Here is a 17,608-nt window from a genome sequence, read left to right as displayed (position 1 = left end):
AGAAGCATCATTGCCTCAGGTTTTTTTGGCAGGATTCTGAAATCCCAGTTGTTGATGGATACTGCTCTCAGGTGTTCCTGTTTATACAGCTCTGGAAATTTGCATCTTGCCTTGAGATAAATGGTTCTGACATCACTTTAATGTGAAGGTTATGCTGCCTAATATGGGATTCCCATCCTGGTTTAAAATACAGTTGCAAAGCACAGAGAGCTCCTTTTATTGCAGTAACAGTCTGTCAGAATTTATTGAACTGGTTCTGTAGGTTTTAAATTCTGATAGTCAGGGGATACACCTGCAATATTTGATTTGTCTGTTTGTTTTATGCTCAGCTGAACTCGATGCTGAACATGCACAGAAGGTTTTGGACATGGAGCACACCCAGCAGATGAAGCTGAAGGAGCGCCAGAAGTTCTTTGAAGAAGCCTTCCAGCAGGACATGGAGCAATACCTTTCCACAGGATACTTGCAGATAGCAGAGAGGAGAGGTAAGTTGTAAAAACCTTTTGTACAAACCCCCAGCTTGGAGATCATTGTTGAGCAGGCAGAGCCAGCAGTGCTTACAGAGGAAGCACAGCAAAAATGTCCAAATTCTTCCTTGGTAGAACTGGAACTTCAGATAAGCCTTTTGAACAAACTTGGTGTCCCAGGGGTACTGGATACCTTAGAAGATTAGTCAGGCTCTGCTCCTTGTCTGAGGAGATGCAGAGCACAGAACTGCATCTGGAACAGTGTTTTTCTCTGCAGCTGAAGAGTGCATCTATGTAAAAATATGGATGGAGGCAGTTGCTTTGTTCACTGGAGTTCCAAAGCCTGGAATTGTCATTTGGCAAGGAGATGCCTCAGAAAATTTTGCAAAGTGCAGGGAAAAGTTCAGTGTAGCATTTCCAAGTAGTTCCCAGGTGACAGCTATTCCCACTGGGTGTGATTAGGACACGGGAGGTCACATTAAGTGCTTTCCTTATTATGAAATGACACAAGTCTGGCATCTCTGGACTGGTTAAAGCACAAGAATGCCAGATATTACAGGGAATTCTGTGTGGGAGGTTTCCATCTGTTAGGCCAAAATGCAGGGATTTTTGGACTGGTAAGGAAGCCAGTGGGAAATTAGGTATTCATGTGGCAGGAAAAATGTAGATATTCTGTCCCTGCTCCAAGAGCAGCTCTGCTGTCATTTGTAATGTCAGAGTGGGGAGTACAATCCAAGGTTTCTATTTCTTTTCATGACTGCTATAAATACTCATCTTCAAGATGCTCTGCATGGGTGGCTAAGGAGAGGTGGGATATGTAAATCTAAATTCATGGTCAGGGGAGGAACTGAGTTTGAGTCCTCTGCTTTCTGTAATAGGTTGCCTCTTAGACTAAAAGTGCACATTGTCATGGGCTGGTACTGGACACACAGCTCTGTTTGAGTGTTAGGCTGCCTAACATTTGGAACATCAGTTTTTTAGGATAATGTGGAGCCCGGGTGTATCAAAGAAACTGTTTCAATGAAAGACTTGGACCTGCAGTACATGTAAAACTGCAGAGCTGTAGCATATTTGAAAAAAAAATCCCCCAATCAAATGACAGAATTTATTCTCAGTTCACCTATGAAGGCTTTCAATAATGTAATTGTTACTTTTAGATAAACAAGTAAACTGTTCATTTAAATAATTTTATACAATGCAGCAGATGGACTTAAGTCTGAATGGCCCTGAACTTACTTGTTTCCTCTTTGCATGTTTAGCTGTTCAAGGAAGAAGATGCTCATCCAAGTATTTACTTCCCTTACAAATTGTCAGTACTGTACTGACAGTAATAAGTAATTTGCTCAAGTAATTAGTAATGTGAGATATCCATGCTGAGAGAAAATACTGGGCTTGAGCCTGGGTTTTACAGACTACTGTAATTTCTCAGACTATCTGAGAGAAGAACTGCTCTCTGTTAACATTAATCCTGGTTTCTGAATTTCTATGTCTCTTGTATATTGACATTTAGTGACTGTGTCCTTAAATGTGTTTGCTTTTCTCTAAAAAGACTTCTGGTTGAGAAAATTGAAAAGGAGTGTTCCAGAATGGAAAGTTTCAATCCTTGTGCCTGAGTCCCATCTCAGCTTATTTCTGAGAAGGTTATTGCTATAAATACTGCTGCTAAAAATGTTTTGGTTTACAGAAGCAGTAATGGATGTTAGTTTCACAACAAAGATTGCACAGAATGTGCTTGGATTTGGGCTGAGGTTGCTGCTGAGCAGCTCCTCTGGGCGGGCTCCTTCCATTCCTGAGTTTAATTATTGCTGCTGCAGACAATTGTAGCAGCCTCTGGAGCCTTGGTAGGTAATAACCTCGCGTAGCTGATGGTCAGTTCACTCACTGTGCTGTTTCTCCTGCAGAACCCATTGGAAGTATGTCTTCCATGGAGGTGAACGTGGACATGCTGGAGCAGATGGACCTGATGGACATGTCTGACCAGGAAGCACTCGACGTCTTTTTGAACTCAGGAAGTGAAGACAATAATGTGCTGTCTCCCATGCTGGGTATGGTACCTGTAGTGACAGCCTGCTTAGAGACTGTGATAAACCACCAGAACTGCTCCCTTTTGTGATGGGTGATGTTATCTCATCAAACATCACACTTGATGCAGATTGACTGTTCTTCATTAGTGCTTATCAAAACATTAACATTTATTTGCTGTACAAGGGAGTTGCTGCAAAACTGTGATATTTCCAGATAATCTCATTTTTCTTAATGCAGCTCCCTGTTGTATTCATCACAGTCTGGATAGGTGATGTGTTATGTACTGGCTTGAGGGGCATTTTTCCCAATATAGAGTTAATAGAGGACATTTTGACAAACATCAACAGAAAGCTTGCAGTAATTAGGCTTTCAATACTTTGTCTAACTCTAATTTCTTAGAGTTTGTCCAGCATGTTGCTTGTCAAACATGGACCAGTTGTGTAATGCAAGATCTTCTGTGAGAGATACTGAGAGACAAGATTCAACCCAGCAGTTTACATATACACTGATAATCAGTGTCTCAAAACTGGATCTTTTACCTACCATGGAAGTGTTTTCCTAGTTAAAAGCTTAAGTCCTAAAATGCCTTTCCTCAAAAGAGCCGAAATGATTTTTCTTGTGGGAGAGGAGATGAGGCTCCTTTAAAGGTCCTTTTGGTACCTTCTGAAAATACAGATTGAAATATCTTTATGGAAGTGCTTACAGTACTCCCTATGTAAAGGTGGTTAACACCTTCTGTGAACATGAAAAGGTTGTGGTAAATGGTCAAGGCACACTTGACTGCTAAAGGTTTAGGTTTTTGTGCTTCATTGCAAAAACTGAATTGAGATGGGTGGTTTTGGATAGGCATCCACTTCATGCATTATTAAAGCTGATCATCATTTGAGCTTGCCAGTAATTGCAGAATCTAGGGCTGTTTTCCCCTTGCTGGCTGTTTGGCAGATATTGGACCAAGAAGCTTCAGGCCTTAACAGCAAACAGTCTCAGCTGGATTATCTAAGGAAGGGCAGAAACTACTTTTTTAACTAAGTAGATAAATGCATTAGCTTTTGAAAAAAAAATATATTCTGTATTTTATGCTGTAATCTGAATATTACAGCATATAATTATAGTGTCTATACATGGACATACATTGCAATATAATGTACCTGTGCTGTAATAATGTTCCAACACTGAGACCTTACTGCAGTGTAAGTCTCATAAATCTCACTCTTGTGGTTCCAGACATTTCATTTCCCTCTGATTAAGGGATTTTTGTGCTTGTTTAAGAACCTAAAACCCCAGTATCAAACCAAATATGCAATAGTCTTCATTCTCAGAAAAATGAGATTGTTAACTCTTTATTTTGCTGTCAGTGGAGAATTGAGTTGTCAGTGCAAGGTTTGTTTGACAATTGGCCTGAACACCACAAAATACAGGTAAGTTATTAAAATAACTGGTAAAAATGAGAATCAGCTCAAGACATTGAAATGTTTTCAAATCTGCCTTGCTATAAACATTGCCAGCTCATGGACATTGCCTTCACAACATTTCATGACAGTAAGTTAAACTGCAAAATTGAGTGAGCTCTGTCAATCCTGAAAACTCCTTCTCGCTGTGTTGTCTGCATTGATTTAATGCATGCTGGTGTATACCACACAAGGCAGGTTCTCTAAAATTTCTAGTGTTAAAATATAACTCCAGTAGTTAAGGAGCAGGTAGAGACAGTGCGGTTTGAACTGCTGTGCAAACTGTCTGAGCAGAGGTAAGGTGTAGCTTATATCCATCTGACCCTTCTAAAAAACTTCTGAATCAAATTTTTAAGAGAATTTTCTCACTAAAGTTACTCATCAGCTGAAGCTGGGTGCTCTGACTATGGAGAAACATTTGTTAGGTATAAGAGAGAAGGAAGAAAGGGCTTTCTCTGGCAGGTCACATAGAAAGTGTTTATATGTTTCCTCATTTTTACTTTTTTGCTTTCCAGAACTGTCCAGGAAAGATAATCTAATTTTGATACCTGAACTCTTAAACTGCAAGCAAACACTGTTGCACTGTGCCACAAGTCATTTTTGCACAGGATATGGAGGAAGCAGAGTCTTAAGAGAGTCTGCCACTCCTGTGCACTTGAGCTGTGGTATAGCTCTACCAAATGATTGCTTTCATGCTGAATTAAAATTGATTTGCTTTTGCGTCTTCATTTTTAGTCAAAACTGGTGATGGCTGTTATTGCCTGCTTCCCAGTTGTTTGTTTAATTTCCATTTGTGTAGTTCTGTTACACTGAGTTTATTGGGGGGTTTCCCTCTTGGTGACTTGGGAAAGAATGAAAACAGCCTGAAAGTGACTCCTTAAGCAGCGCTGAGCTGATGTTGATGTGCTGATTTCTCAGTCCCCTTGCTGAGCCAGAGCTTGACTGTTGCTGTTGTTGTTTTCCCGCCTCTCAGGGCCCGACTCCAACAGCTATGTGAGCGAGATCAGCCTGCAGGTGCCGAGCCAGTCGGAGTTACGGCAGAAGCTCTGTTCCCTGTCCTCCACCTGCACCGACTCGGCCAGCCAGGACGCCAGCGAGGGAGAGTCCCCCGTGGTCCAGTCGGACGAAGAGGAGGTTCAAGTGGACACTGCCCTTGCTGCTGTAACTGAGAGGAAGGGTGCTTCAGATGGCAGTGATGAAAGTGACTCTCAGACTATTTGAATCTTAAAACCATATCCTTTGAGAATGACTTCTGAATGAATGAACAAGTGAATGAAGAGCTTGCCTGTGTAACGATTTGCTAACCAAGCGTAACAGCCAGATCTTTTTACTTAGTAATACTGCCTTTTTACAAAATTGCCAGTCATGTGGAGGTTGGTTTTTAAAGAAAAAATTATGCCTAAAGCACACACACTTTAACAGTAGTCTTGGGGCTCAGGGGAGCAGTAAAACTGTTGTATATACTATGTATAAGAGAATTTAAGGGGAAAGGTAGAAGTTACTTTGACCACTAACCTTTAAATGGCTGATTGGAAGTACTTAAGAGTTGATGTGTAAAACTGAACCCAAATTGTTCCTTGCATGTTTTCAGCTGCTGCAACTGAAGATTTAGGATCCAAACCAAAATGAAAAGTTATTTTCTACTCTTTACTACCTACTGTCTGCCTCCTGCCTTTGTCTACTAATGCAGCAGTGTCTACTGTTCTCACACTTGTTATTCAGGACCAACTTAGTTATAGGTGTTAAGGAAAAAATAAAAATCCAAGAAGGAGGAGAGATGCATATGGAAATGTTGCACTCCTTGTGGAGCAGGTATCTTAGCATTGTGTACTTACTCCTCTTTCAAGATAAAATAAAGAATTTCTATCCCAACCATGTCTTTTACTTGATTACACAGGTATTTTATCCATGGCAAGTGAACAGAGGAGCCTAACTCAGGATAAAAAATGGTTATTAGGAGCACCAATGTAATGTGCTTTTCCATGGCAACATCTGTTTGACTACACTAGGGAGATAAACCTGAGTTAATTGTTAATTAAGTGTGTGTATTTTAGAATCTCAAGACCTATAGGCATCGTCTCATTCCCGTTTTTTCTGCAGTCATTTTTCTCTCTGAAGTTGAGGTCTGACCATGTCTAACACCTGTTGCTTGTCAAGTCTCATGCTCTATTTTCAGGGATCTGCTCTCCTTTGCGAAGGCTCCTGGCTCCTGCTCTTCCTGCACAGAGGGAAGGAATATAATCAGAAACAGTGTAAGTAAAAGGATGAGCTGTGATGTAGATCCCTTCCAAAGGCCTGCCCTGACAAAGCCAATGGCTGGGAAGGGGGTATCTCCTTCCTGCTTGCCGGCTGGGCAGTGGCCAGTTTCCTTAAGGATTCTCCTGGTAGCTGACAAAGTGTTTCCTGATCCCTGCCTGGGAAATGAAGGTTGGAAGCTCCCTACCTACAATTAAGAGATTTACTATTCAACAAGGCAGATGTTGAAAGAAATTTATCTTGAAGGAGCTTCCTTTACTCTCTCGCTTTCCAGAAGACAGACAAAATGTCCAAAAAAGTTTTGTTTTTTTTATTAAACCTCGTAGTACAAACCTGGAAAGTAAACAAAAAACTGGCAATAAACAACATGAAGTCTTTCCTTACAAGGAAAGAGAGCAGAGCAGCGCTAATAAATTAAATGTCAAACTGTAAGCCATAGTCAGAAGTTTACTGTCAAGAGGGAAAAGTACACAGCAAGGCCATAAAAACCAGACAACCACATTTGAAAACACTTGACTCTGTTTATGTTATTGTTAAATATTCCAAAACAGTTCAGTCTTCTGCAACAACAATCAACAAATTGTATTATAGGACTTTCCTGACAGTCACCACTGGCAAGCTCAGTGCAATATGGGTAGCTACGGTATTGTTGAATTCAATTACGAAACAGAACAGTTTGTGAAAACATTTTCCCTTTTTTATTCCACACATACTGTACACACAACCAGAAAAGGGCAACAGCTACTCCATTATTATTTTTTGTTGTTGTTCAGTGATGTAAGCAGCACTTATAAATGTTACAAGAAAAACCCTGTAAGCATCCAATCCAACCGATGAAGAAAGTGAAACGTAAGGCTTTTCTTCATCTTGTCTCTCTGCCATCCCTCCCCCCACCCCAAGAAAAGGCTCAAGTATTTAAAAAAATTTACAGGCATATGTACAAAAGGTGTGATTTTTTTTTTGTTACAACATGAAGAGAAAAAATAGACAAGATGAAAGCAAATGCATTTTCACATTCAAAAGAAATACGCAGACTTGCTAGTGGCTCTAAATGTGATCATATAATGAAAAAAATTCAAAACAAAATTAATGCTTGACTGTGTAAAGGTGTGAAAAACAGCAGTGGAATGGAAATGGAATGTTAGAAAGATTGCACGTCTATGACAAAAGAAGCACTTATGGCTTCAATCACTTTTTTCTTTTTTTATCTTTTTTTTTTTTTAAAGGATGCTATTGAAGGGTTTTTGATAAAGTAGCCAACAGCACCAAAAAATAACAGAATGGATTTCCTAATGAAATCAGGCACAGTTTTCCCTCACATAACTCCTCAAGGCAGGCAGTCTTTTTTCCTCCTTTTTAAAATTTTTTTTTAATTTTTAATTTTTTTTTTATTTTATTTTTTTTTTATTTTTTCCCCCTCAAAACAGATGCATAGTGATGTGCTGGTAAAAGAGAACATACTCCAAATCTCCTCCTTTTGCCTACAGTTAGGAAACAAAGTCCATCTTCAGCTGCCATAACCTCCCAAAGAAAGTGTGTATTCTCCAATTTAAAAAATTACAAAACTCATCTTGCTGTGACAGAATAAAAGACAGCCAAAGTAAAGCAATTTCTTTCAAGTTTTTGTCTCCTATCCCTTTTCTCTCTAGAAAAATCTGCTCACATGACCGGAGAACAAATTATAAAACACATCAAACTTTAACCTATTCAAAAAATGGGTTAAAAGCCTTTTTTCACAGTTACCAAAAAGGCTTTTTATTTTTTTCAGCCATAGGGACAATACAAATTCATATTTTATCAGCCCCTTGCCGGTTTTAAAACAGTGAACATACGGCAGTTTAAAAAAATCAGACTGCTGTATCTATCTATTCTAAGTACAAAAAAAAATTTCAACAGTTTAATGCTAAAACAAAATTAGTTCTCTAAAACCAGAAGAAAATCTTCTTTAGAGCTAGTGCAAAGACAGCTTGTATTCTACAGCAAGTACTCCAAACTATGGTATAATAATTACAAAAAATATATATAAATTGACAAAATGAGAGTGTTGGCATCTTCAGGATTAACTTGAAGCACTTTTGGATGAACTGGAGGATGAAAGCCTAGATGGTGGCACGTCCACTGTCGCTCTCTTACGAGGTCCTCTTTTTGGTGTAGGCTTGCTGATACAGTTCTCAATGCTGCCATTTTTACCAGATACTTTTCCACAGATTTGATTGACAAGACTGATTATTTGTTCCTGTTCAGGAAGTGGGAAAAACAAAACACAAATTACTATCTGCTTTTCCTCCAGAGTCACTTAAACAGGAGTGCAATGGAGTGCTTAGAAATGCTGGGATGCCCATCTTAAAAAGCTGCTTGTACCCAGTGCTGCTCTCCAAGAGCTGATATGTCATTTCTCCCACTGCTCTGCTCTTTACCTTTGGGGCCAAGGTAAAGAGCTCACAGCTAAAGACATGGAGCCTCAGCCCAGAACCCAGACACAGTCCTAAGTCCCCATCTTGAGTTCTGGGATTATTCATCATCACATTTGCTTGGAGCCATTACTGCACCTCTCATCTGCACGTGCTCTCCAAGTCTGCCCTGAAGGACGATCATGCTGGACTGGAATAAAGTCCACTGAACTTCCAGTTACCAGCAGAGGGAAGGTATTCCAAAGTACAGAAGTTACCACAGTGAAAGCAAAGCCTCATGTTCCATCCCAAAGCATCAAGCGGCTTTTTATGTTCTGTGGCACATATTCATGGAATTTATACTTCAGGTTTCATCTGTATCATCATGTTCCCTTTTTGGGTTTTTTTTTTTTACTAACTCATAATAAAGCACCTTCTTCCCCCATCAAAAACAAAAGCAAGACAAACACCCAAACCCAAGACCATTTTCCTGAGGCCTCAGCAGGACAAAGGCAGAGTGAAGTGTCCTCCCCAGTGTTGGGCACCCAGAGCAGTGTCAGCTCACCTCATCGTAGCGGTACATCATCTTCAGCCCCCGGCACGACTTTTGCTTCTCCACGTGCCGCAGGGCACACTCCAAGCAGAAGACAACATTTTCATTCTCCTGTACCACCTACATCAAAGAGCAGAGGTGGGGGGAAGAAGTGCAGTTACACTCCAAACTGTACCTGTGTTCTCCACACAGTATTCAGTTATGGCCTGAAGTACTACACCTGGATTTTACTGCAAGGTTGTGGAAGGAGGTGTAAAGCACACTGTGAAATCATTCAGGATGTGCAATAGCTAGAAAGAATCTATCTCTTTTACAGTGCTAATGTTGGCAAATATATCTATAATTTTATAAAACCCTCCACCGATATTAATGAGGGCTAAATCCAAACAGTATATGCATTTATTAGCATATCCTATGCAGTCCTAAAGATCTCCTGAAAGGAGTAGTTTCCCATTGCTTAAAATGCTGCCTTGAACAAGGATATAATCAGCTTAGCCACAGGATTCCTCAACTACTGTCTTGTTCAGCAATGGTGACATTTGCTCAGCTGATTGCCTGCCAGGCCTGCACGCTCAACTTGGAATTTAACAACCAAGTTGGGAGTTTTTTATCCACAACTACTGTTAAAGAGTGACATGGAAAAATCCTTCCTATTATTAAACTTACTCCAGAGTAAATGCACCAGAAGGTCCATTAAGAAGTTCTGGTTAGCATTTTGGGTTTTTTTCAAATAAACTCATTTTAAAGTTACTTCAAACTAATGCTGCTTAAAAAGTGGTCTAAAAACATGTATAAACTCAGCATATTTTATCCTAGGGCAGGGAACAGCTACATCTGATTATATGCAGATACATTTCATTTCCATTAAAAACCAAACATCTATAACCAAAACAATTACCAAAAGATGACAGAGAAAAAACCTCCCAGACCCAAAGGACTAAATATGGACTCACATGCACTGCATTATGTTTATTTGAATACCTGTTCTTAGGATTAAAATGGTATATAAGGTTGTGGGAGGGGCTTCTGGTATTTTTAATGACATTGCTGTGTTTGTAGGTGTTCTGCATACAGCTCTAAGCCTGGAATTGTCACCACAGTGGTCAGCACACCTTCAAAAGCCAGTAGGCATTTTCCTCTTAAAAGAGAGAAGTCTATTTTTGGGCTATTTTTGGACAGGCTGGCAAACAACTTGATGGATGGGATACATCTCCCCTGCAATTTGGCTTGCAGGGACATTGTCTCAGCACGGGCTGTGGCTGCGTGCCTGAGGCTCATGGCACGTGTCTGAGCTGTGGCTCATCCGGAGACCTGCTCCGTCACAACCTACTGCTGCTGGCAACCTGCAGGTGTCTTTGTTAGCCCTCCGAGTGCAGTGCAAACATCTCTTAGGTGTCTGAGGGCACTGCTTCATCCCTTGTGGCAGGGTGAGAAGCCAGCTGTCACTGCTGTCTTCTGCCACCACTCGCCAAGGCAGTAAATGCCACATCATCACCTCTGTGTCTTGCGTGGAGTGCAAGACATGGTTCAGTGGCCACAAATGCCTACAGATCCCTGGAATGCTAGAGCAGGGGGACAGTTCCCCAGGAGTGGCAAAGGACTGTACCCACCATGGAAAGATAGCACAGGTGCTGACAAATCTGACACCTCCTCTCTGACGTCTCCAACTGTAGCCACTTTCGAGGCTTTTTCTTGCCATCCACGCTGGCGCTGCTGCTGTCGTGGCTGCCGTAGCGCGCCGAGGAGTGGAGACCGGCCTCGTACAGCTGCCGCCGCTGCCTCAGCTCCGTGTCCCTGTGAACGGGGGCACAGTTACACACTGGCACTGCCTCCAGCCACCACAGAGCCACACACAGTCACCCCTTCACCCCGCTCAGCACTGAAACCTGAGCTCCACACAGCAAAGCCCTGAGTGGTGTCGGAGGTTGGTGTCATTCCCTAGGCATGGCAGACACAGAGCCAGCGCCCGGGAAATGCTGCCTAACAGCAAACGCTATCTCCGGATTTTAACAGCGACCACTGTATCAAGCCAATGGTTCTCAAACTGCTCCACAGAGAAGTGGGGACTGCCGAGGACTTCCTGGAGGTCGATGGTTGCTCGAGCCATGTGGAGAGTCAGGAGCTGTGGTTAACATGACTGTCATTCCTGAAGTTGCCAAAAGCCACCTTGAAGATGAGGAGCCGTGGCTGTCAGGAGCAACAGCCCCTTCATCAGGAGGCAGAGATGAACCAAGGACCTGCTGCCATAAGGTGTTTCAGGCAGGAGAGGGGGAGCAGCGCAAGTGACTATGCCAAAAGATGAAGATCTTGCTGTACACCCAGGGAAAAAGAAGGAGATGTCAATAAAGGACAACCACCAAGCCCTCCGGCTGCCCTTCACCCGCGGCATCTCTAAGGCGGACAATACCTCCTGTGCTGAACTCTACAGCTTTAGGAGAGCAGGTTGGGTTGGAGCTGAGTGGAAGACAGCAAGTGTGGAGTGAGCCGAGCATATGGAAGGGGAGGATAAAAAAGTGCACCACCAGACACAGCTGAAGATGAGTGAAGAGCCAAGCTAAGCAAATGGCACGGGCAAACTGAGCAACCAAGGCATATCAGGAGAAGAAGCAGCAAGAGACACAACAAACAAGCAAAACAAAACAAAGGATAAAAAATATGTTCCACAATGTTCCACTTCAGATGGCTTTTTTTTTTTTTTGCCTTTGTTTAAGATTATTTTTGTCTGGGCTTTTGTTTCCTATAACCAGCCACAGGAAGGATCCACATCCTCCAGTGAATTCCAACCTATGCATAGGAACAAGTTTGAGAACCACTCTGATAAAGGTCGATGTGATGGTCTAAGAGCAAACACCAACACTTGTTTCGCCTTTTGTACTTGCAGACTTCCTCTTCAAGGGGAAAAAAAAGGCACTTGAAAGTGGTTATTTCCGCAGGGGAGCCACCTGCAGGTAAAGCAGTCAGCACACCTCTTTGCATTTCTTTCTGAACACTAAACAACACATGGGCTGTTTTCCCCTTCAATATGTCACTGGAAATTTTCCAAATGAACATGCTAGTTAGTTAAATACAGTTTGTAGACTCCATTCATCAAAACTTTCTTGACATCTCGAGTATCAGTTGTCACAAACTTGAAAGATAGGTAGCAACTACATGGTAGGGAACAAAAGAGAAGATCATTACACAGGAAGCCAGGCAACATTATATTTTCTTTTCTCACCTATCTTAAGAGAAACCCTGAACAAGTGTCCTTAATACTGAAGAGAAAAAGGAGTGTGAAGCTTTTACTCTTTAAAACGCTGGAGGTTCTAATGCCAGATGTGTTACCATGCATGCACAACTGCTCTCTTACTCACTATTTAAAACCAAGACAACTTTGTGTATACAAAGGACTTTTTGCACCTGTGGTATAACAGTCTTGATACTGAAGACAAAGGTTTCTGGTGCAAAACCCACTAAAGACATGGATTGGCAGTGACTACTGATGGCAAAAGATTGAAAAACTCAAGGAAGGTGTTTAAGCTCTTGGCACCACATAGTTCACATAATGCATCAGGAAATCTCAACACCAAGAATTAATAAAAACCTGGTGCAAACTGCAGTTTCAGGTTTTTTAAGATGTCTACAGTGGGGAATTCTTAGAGTTAAGACATCCTAACCATGGGCACTGTCACATCAGTTGCAACCAAGGAAGCTGCTTCTTCCATGTGTGCCTGTCCTCAGGTTCATCTGCTGGGCTTTGGCTTGGATAAGTAGGGACAAGGTGTGTCTGAAAGGATTACTTACGCCACGCCGTCCATCTCTGGAGTCTGTCAATGAAACAAAAGAGGTAAGCAGGTCCCCAGTTCATTACCTGAGCTCTCCCAGGAGCGATGATATTGTACTCAGAGTCGGTCCGTTTTCTTTTTTTGCTTCTGCTGTTGCAATCTGATAAAGCAACTTTTCCATTGAAAATGGTTTGGCTATGCGGCGTCGCTTCATTTCCTGGGACAGGACGAAATTGCCACATTAGTTCTCGGAAAAATTTAAAAATAAAATGTTACCAAGAATTAATTCAAAGTTAATGAATTAAATTTTTGATACTAATAAACTGAAGCAAAAAGTAGCCTTTTAAAACAACCAAAAGTAAAATCTTTTCATAGTCAGTTAAACAAAGTGTTTATGTTCCAAGCACCTCAAAATTCTCTCCCTAAAAATTCTTCCTGTGGAGGGCAAGAGGAGCAACACCATCACTCAAGCTCAGTAACACTGGATGGCTCAGAATACAAATAGTGTAAGATCTATACATATGACCTGCTCGAAACCCAGGACAGGTGTTACTTCATATCTTTTAAAACATAAAAAACCTAGCAGAACAGGCAGATGCCAGGGAAAAGAGACAACAGGCAAAGAGGGGGATTCAGTTCTGCCTGTTACTGGTTCCTCTCTGAAAGCTTTTAAAGTTATGTTTTACACTCAATACAAACCAAATTATTTTGGTACCTGAAACCCTTTTGATAATCCTTAGGTAGGCAAATTTCTTGATTTAATGTGCAGGTGGGAAAAGTGCAGCATTTTCCCAGTAGCTACAGAGGTCTGTTTTGGCTTATGTAGAGTCAAGAGAGCTCAAATGAGCTATCACTGGACTGTAATGTGAGGGTGACATTTCTTGTTAGTGGTTAAACGTGCCAAAAACCTACTCAGCACACACAACCCTGAAGATTTTAAATTTTTTTACTTTAATTTTTTTTTAATTACATGCTCTGGGTATTTCTTTTTTCACAACCAATGTATCATAAAATTAATCATTTTTAATAGCACCCACTGCATGCATTCAAGTGATTACTATCACATTAAAATGGAATAGCAGCCTTTGCTGACCAAAAAGGGTTCAAAAGAGGTTCAGAGTAAAACAAGTATTTTTCAGAAGCCATTTGCTCTGCTAGACCCTCCGTGGGGTTGGAACAGCTGCACTGTTAGGAGTGGTATGGGAAGATTTTTCCATGTTAGTTTCGCTTAGTCTGAGGCTGCGTACACAAGAACAGACTCTCATCCAGGGAAAAATTCTGCATAGGCAACACACAGAGCCAGAGTAAAGGCCACAGTGGGTGGCTGGACAAGAAAGCAAGGTCAGCTCCAGCCGGGTGACAGTTCAGGGACACCCTGAGCTCGAGCAGGGTTTAGCACAACTTGCTGCATCTCTGCCTTTATCTGAATTTCTGAAACTAGGTACTTTTTTCTCTTCCATACAGTAGTGAAATACACAGGTAAGTATTTTACAACAGACTTGTACTGCTGCCTGATTATTTCTTTTAGTGACACACTTTTCATTGTCACAGAAGTCAGTGAACATTCACATTATAATTGTCATCAGCCTGACACTTGTGATCTCTCTTGCTCTCAGACATCTCTTGGTCATTCATTTTCCAGGCTGAGTAGTACTCTTGTATTTAATGCAGAGGCTAATTAATAATTTTAACCATTGATCTCTGCTGTGCTTTTCTAGTTCCTCTACATTCCTTCTGTAATTAGGGGCTCTGAATTACACAAGCCTCCAAGACTACACAGTGCAGAGCAGCTTCTGCTTTGTTATCTATTCTCTCCTTCTAATTCTTAACACTCGATGTATTTTTGTTATGCCACTCCAGAGCACTTGACTGACAGCTCCATAGGAATCTATCTTTTCTCAGTAGCAAGAGTCCATCATTCAGAGCCCATCTCTGTATCTGTCACATTAGGATTATGTTTTTAAATTTAGTATTTATCAACACTGAACTTCATCTACCATTTTCTCACTTGCATCACTCGGTATCATGAGATCTTTCTGTAACACTTCATAGCTTTAATTTTTGCTGCCATTACTGTTAATATCCTCAGCATAAAGGATTAGCTTTGCTATTAACTTCCTTTCCTAGATTATTTATGGATACATTAAACTGTACTAGAACAAACTCCTGAAGAATGCAGAAAGAGATCTCCTCCCTTAATGATAAAAACTGACCCATCCTCTGCTTTTCTTTAAATCAGTTTTTTTTTGGTGTGTGAACTTCACCTGTCTATTTATTTATAAGCTTTTTCTCCCAAAAATGCTCACAGACTCTCTCAGCTGCAACTCTTGTCCTTACCTACTTTCAAAAGTTTCAAGGGCTGGAGGCCATGATCTTGCTGCAAAAGCCACCACAGTGGTTCATTGTTCTTATTTTTTTGCACATTTACTTCCACAGCAGTGGTTATTTAGCATTTTACTGCTCTTCCAAGGTTCTTAATCTCTGCTCTCCACCACAGTACAGTTCTTTTCTAGTGAGGACATCAGGTACACTCCTGTAGGACCATGTTCCCTTTAGTTTCATCTGAAGGAGCCCCATGTGCTCAGGGTGGGGCAGCTCTGTGACAGGAGCCAAGGAGTGGGAAACCTGTGGTGTTCTAAAGGCATGTTCCTCACCCCAACTAAAACTGGAGGCAGGGAAATAATTGTCCAGCCCCTGCCAGCATCTTCCATGGATGGCCAGGGAGTACAGCACTAATACAACTTTCCTATTTGGGAGATCAGTGCACAGGGATTGTGTCACTGGTAACAGAGTTAAACCTGGCTTATGGACTGTGGGCTCTCCCGAGTGTGCGGCAGTGCTGCTCCAGCTGCAAGACTAACTCCATCTTTCCTATGTACTTCTTCCTCTTGTATTACAATACCACCTGAGCCACCCAGTTTCTGGTAGGCCTTAAGAGCACCAAAGCCCTCCTGTAAAACCACACATTCCCTCTTATTTCCAAACCCCTAACCCAGAGTGCCTTCATTTAGTCCAACATTCTGTACTTCAGTTTCCTAAATGAGTTTCACTGACTTTGCCCAATGCCTTATTTGAAGCTATGGAGTTATCCCTTTGCCACTCCAAACATACACTCTTCCACCACAAGTCTAAATCTTCTTCTTATCCTTACCTTAACATTTCAAGAGCTCTTAGGGTGCTTTTAAAAACCAGCAACCAAATATGGTCTAGTTTAAACCTGACTGTCGCCTTACACAGGTGTTTATATAAACTCTTTTATTCCAACAGATTTTCCAGAGTGCTTGTAAGACTGAAATCAATGCAATTTCAGATGCAGAATTTCATTTTTTCATGTATTAAAGGAGATTGAGCAGTCATTCAATACAGAAGTGAAACAACATCATTTTAGTAATATAAAGAGAGTCACTATAAAAAAATCAGGTCACAGTGTCACAGGATGAAAACAAAGTTAATTTATCAAATGCTAAAAATTGTCAGTATTGCTGTGGAGAACGAACAGACAGAAGGTACAGTTGTTTATCAGAGTTCATTTCACAGTCCAAAAGGGGAATCTTGCCCATTACACACAACATCTCACCACCTCTGGGAAGCACAATCCTGGCCAGCATTGTGGCAAAGATGGCAAAGTGCCTTGTCAAAGTGGAGGAACCAAAGAATAATCTCCAAAATTAAAGGGAATTCAGAACACAAGACAGTTTGAGGACAGAAAGGGAAAAAGAAAAAAAAAGGGAAGTAAAAGAACAATGCAGTAGATGTTTCATAAGTTGTTTAGATACAAACATGTTATCTGTAGTTCTTGTAAAGTTTGTGAGAGCTGTGACTTGAATTTCCAAGGTAGGCTATCATAGACTGTTATCTGTGGGATTTCAGCCAGCTTATATTTACCCAGTGCAAAGCTCTTAAGAATTAATCAAAAGAAACTGTTCTTCAAAATTTGAGGCACCAAGAGCTGTTTAATTGCTGCATAGTGATTTCTGTCTCTTACAGGAGTAGCATTTTCACGATATCAAACAAGTGTTCAGTAGAGAGATAAATACAGCACATGGAGTTAATATAATCATGTACGTTCAGACAGGAAAGGTTAGCTCAGGATTCTTATGCCTTACCTATAGATATACACAATTCCCACCTTCCCCCAAAATAAATACATAATAAAATAACCTTTTATTTCAAACTAAGTTAATATACAGTTAGTATAACCAGGCTGGAAGAATTCCATTTACCCTAAAGAAGCAATCCCTAACTGTGGACATATTACAGTTAATTACTTAGTAACTTGGTCTGAAGCTGTAAAGGATAATTTACTAGTGGCTTAGCTATAAAACACTACCAAAATATTATCTGTAACCCAGAGTGTATTTCAGAAGGTTGGGAACGCAATTAGTGACGTAAATGCTTTGTCCAAGAACACAGAAATGTAGCCAGGATCATGATGATTGGACAAATCACCTGTTTCTGCAGGCAACCTGCCTTGGTGTGAGAAGGGAATGGGAGGGTTATTTATTTACATCTGGTATTGGATGGGCTGGTCAGTGAACTTAAGGATTTTCAAGTCTATTAAATTGAAATTGCCCTGATCAACAGCTTTTCCTGAATGAAGGGGCAGAGAAAAACAAGCAATACATCTGTGAGTATTAACTGACTCTGCCTACCATAGGAGCTAACAAGCACAGTTATTCAGATATTTGCACCTGAGATTCTAATG

The 17,608-nt window shown here is 41.0% G+C and overlaps 2 protein-coding genes and 1 long non-coding RNA gene across 7 annotated transcripts in view; 1 reads left to right on the top strand and 2 right to left on the bottom strand.

The window, feature by feature from the left end:
* Positions 1-5,812, top strand: part of DTNBP1 (dystrobrevin binding protein 1) — a 62,182-nt gene extending 56,370 nt beyond the window's left edge. For both annotated transcript variants that reach the window (XM_059471894.1, XM_059471903.1), the window contains exons 8-10: positions 330-485; positions 2,369-2,512; positions 4,914-5,812. In XM_059471894.1, the coding sequence (XP_059327877.1) occupies positions 330-485; positions 2,369-2,512; positions 4,914-5,161 (548 nt within the window). In that variant the 3' untranslated portion in view covers positions 5,162-5,812. The remainder of the gene's footprint in view (positions 1-329; positions 486-2,368; positions 2,513-4,913) is intronic.
* LOC132073135 (uncharacterized) overlaps positions 1-17,608 on the bottom strand; it is a 1,090,256-nt gene that overhangs the window by 395,754 nt on the left and 676,894 nt on the right. The gene's annotated exons all lie outside the window — the stretch shown is intronic.
* JARID2 (jumonji and AT-rich interaction domain containing 2) overlaps positions 6,486-17,608 on the bottom strand; it is a 212,135-nt gene continuing 201,012 nt past the window's right edge. The window contains exons 16-19 of the mRNA XM_059471790.1: positions 12,990-13,120; positions 10,750-10,933; positions 9,152-9,259; positions 6,486-8,432 (exon numbers count right to left, since the gene is read on the bottom strand). Coding sequence (XP_059327773.1) covers positions 8,256-8,432; positions 9,152-9,259; positions 10,750-10,933; positions 12,990-13,120 — 600 coding nt within the window. The 3' untranslated portion in view covers positions 6,486-8,255. The remainder of the gene's footprint in view (positions 8,433-9,151; positions 9,260-10,749; positions 10,934-12,989; positions 13,121-17,608) is intronic.

The sequence above is a fragment of the Ammospiza nelsoni genome, chromosome 1, assembly GCF_027579445.1.
Source record: "Ammospiza nelsoni isolate bAmmNel1 chromosome 1, bAmmNel1.pri, whole genome shotgun sequence".
Taxonomy (NCBI): Eukaryota; Metazoa; Chordata; class Aves; order Passeriformes; family Passerellidae; genus Ammospiza; species Ammospiza nelsoni.
Note: the sequence above shows the minus strand (reverse complement) of the source record. Positions and strands in the feature narration are given on the sequence as shown.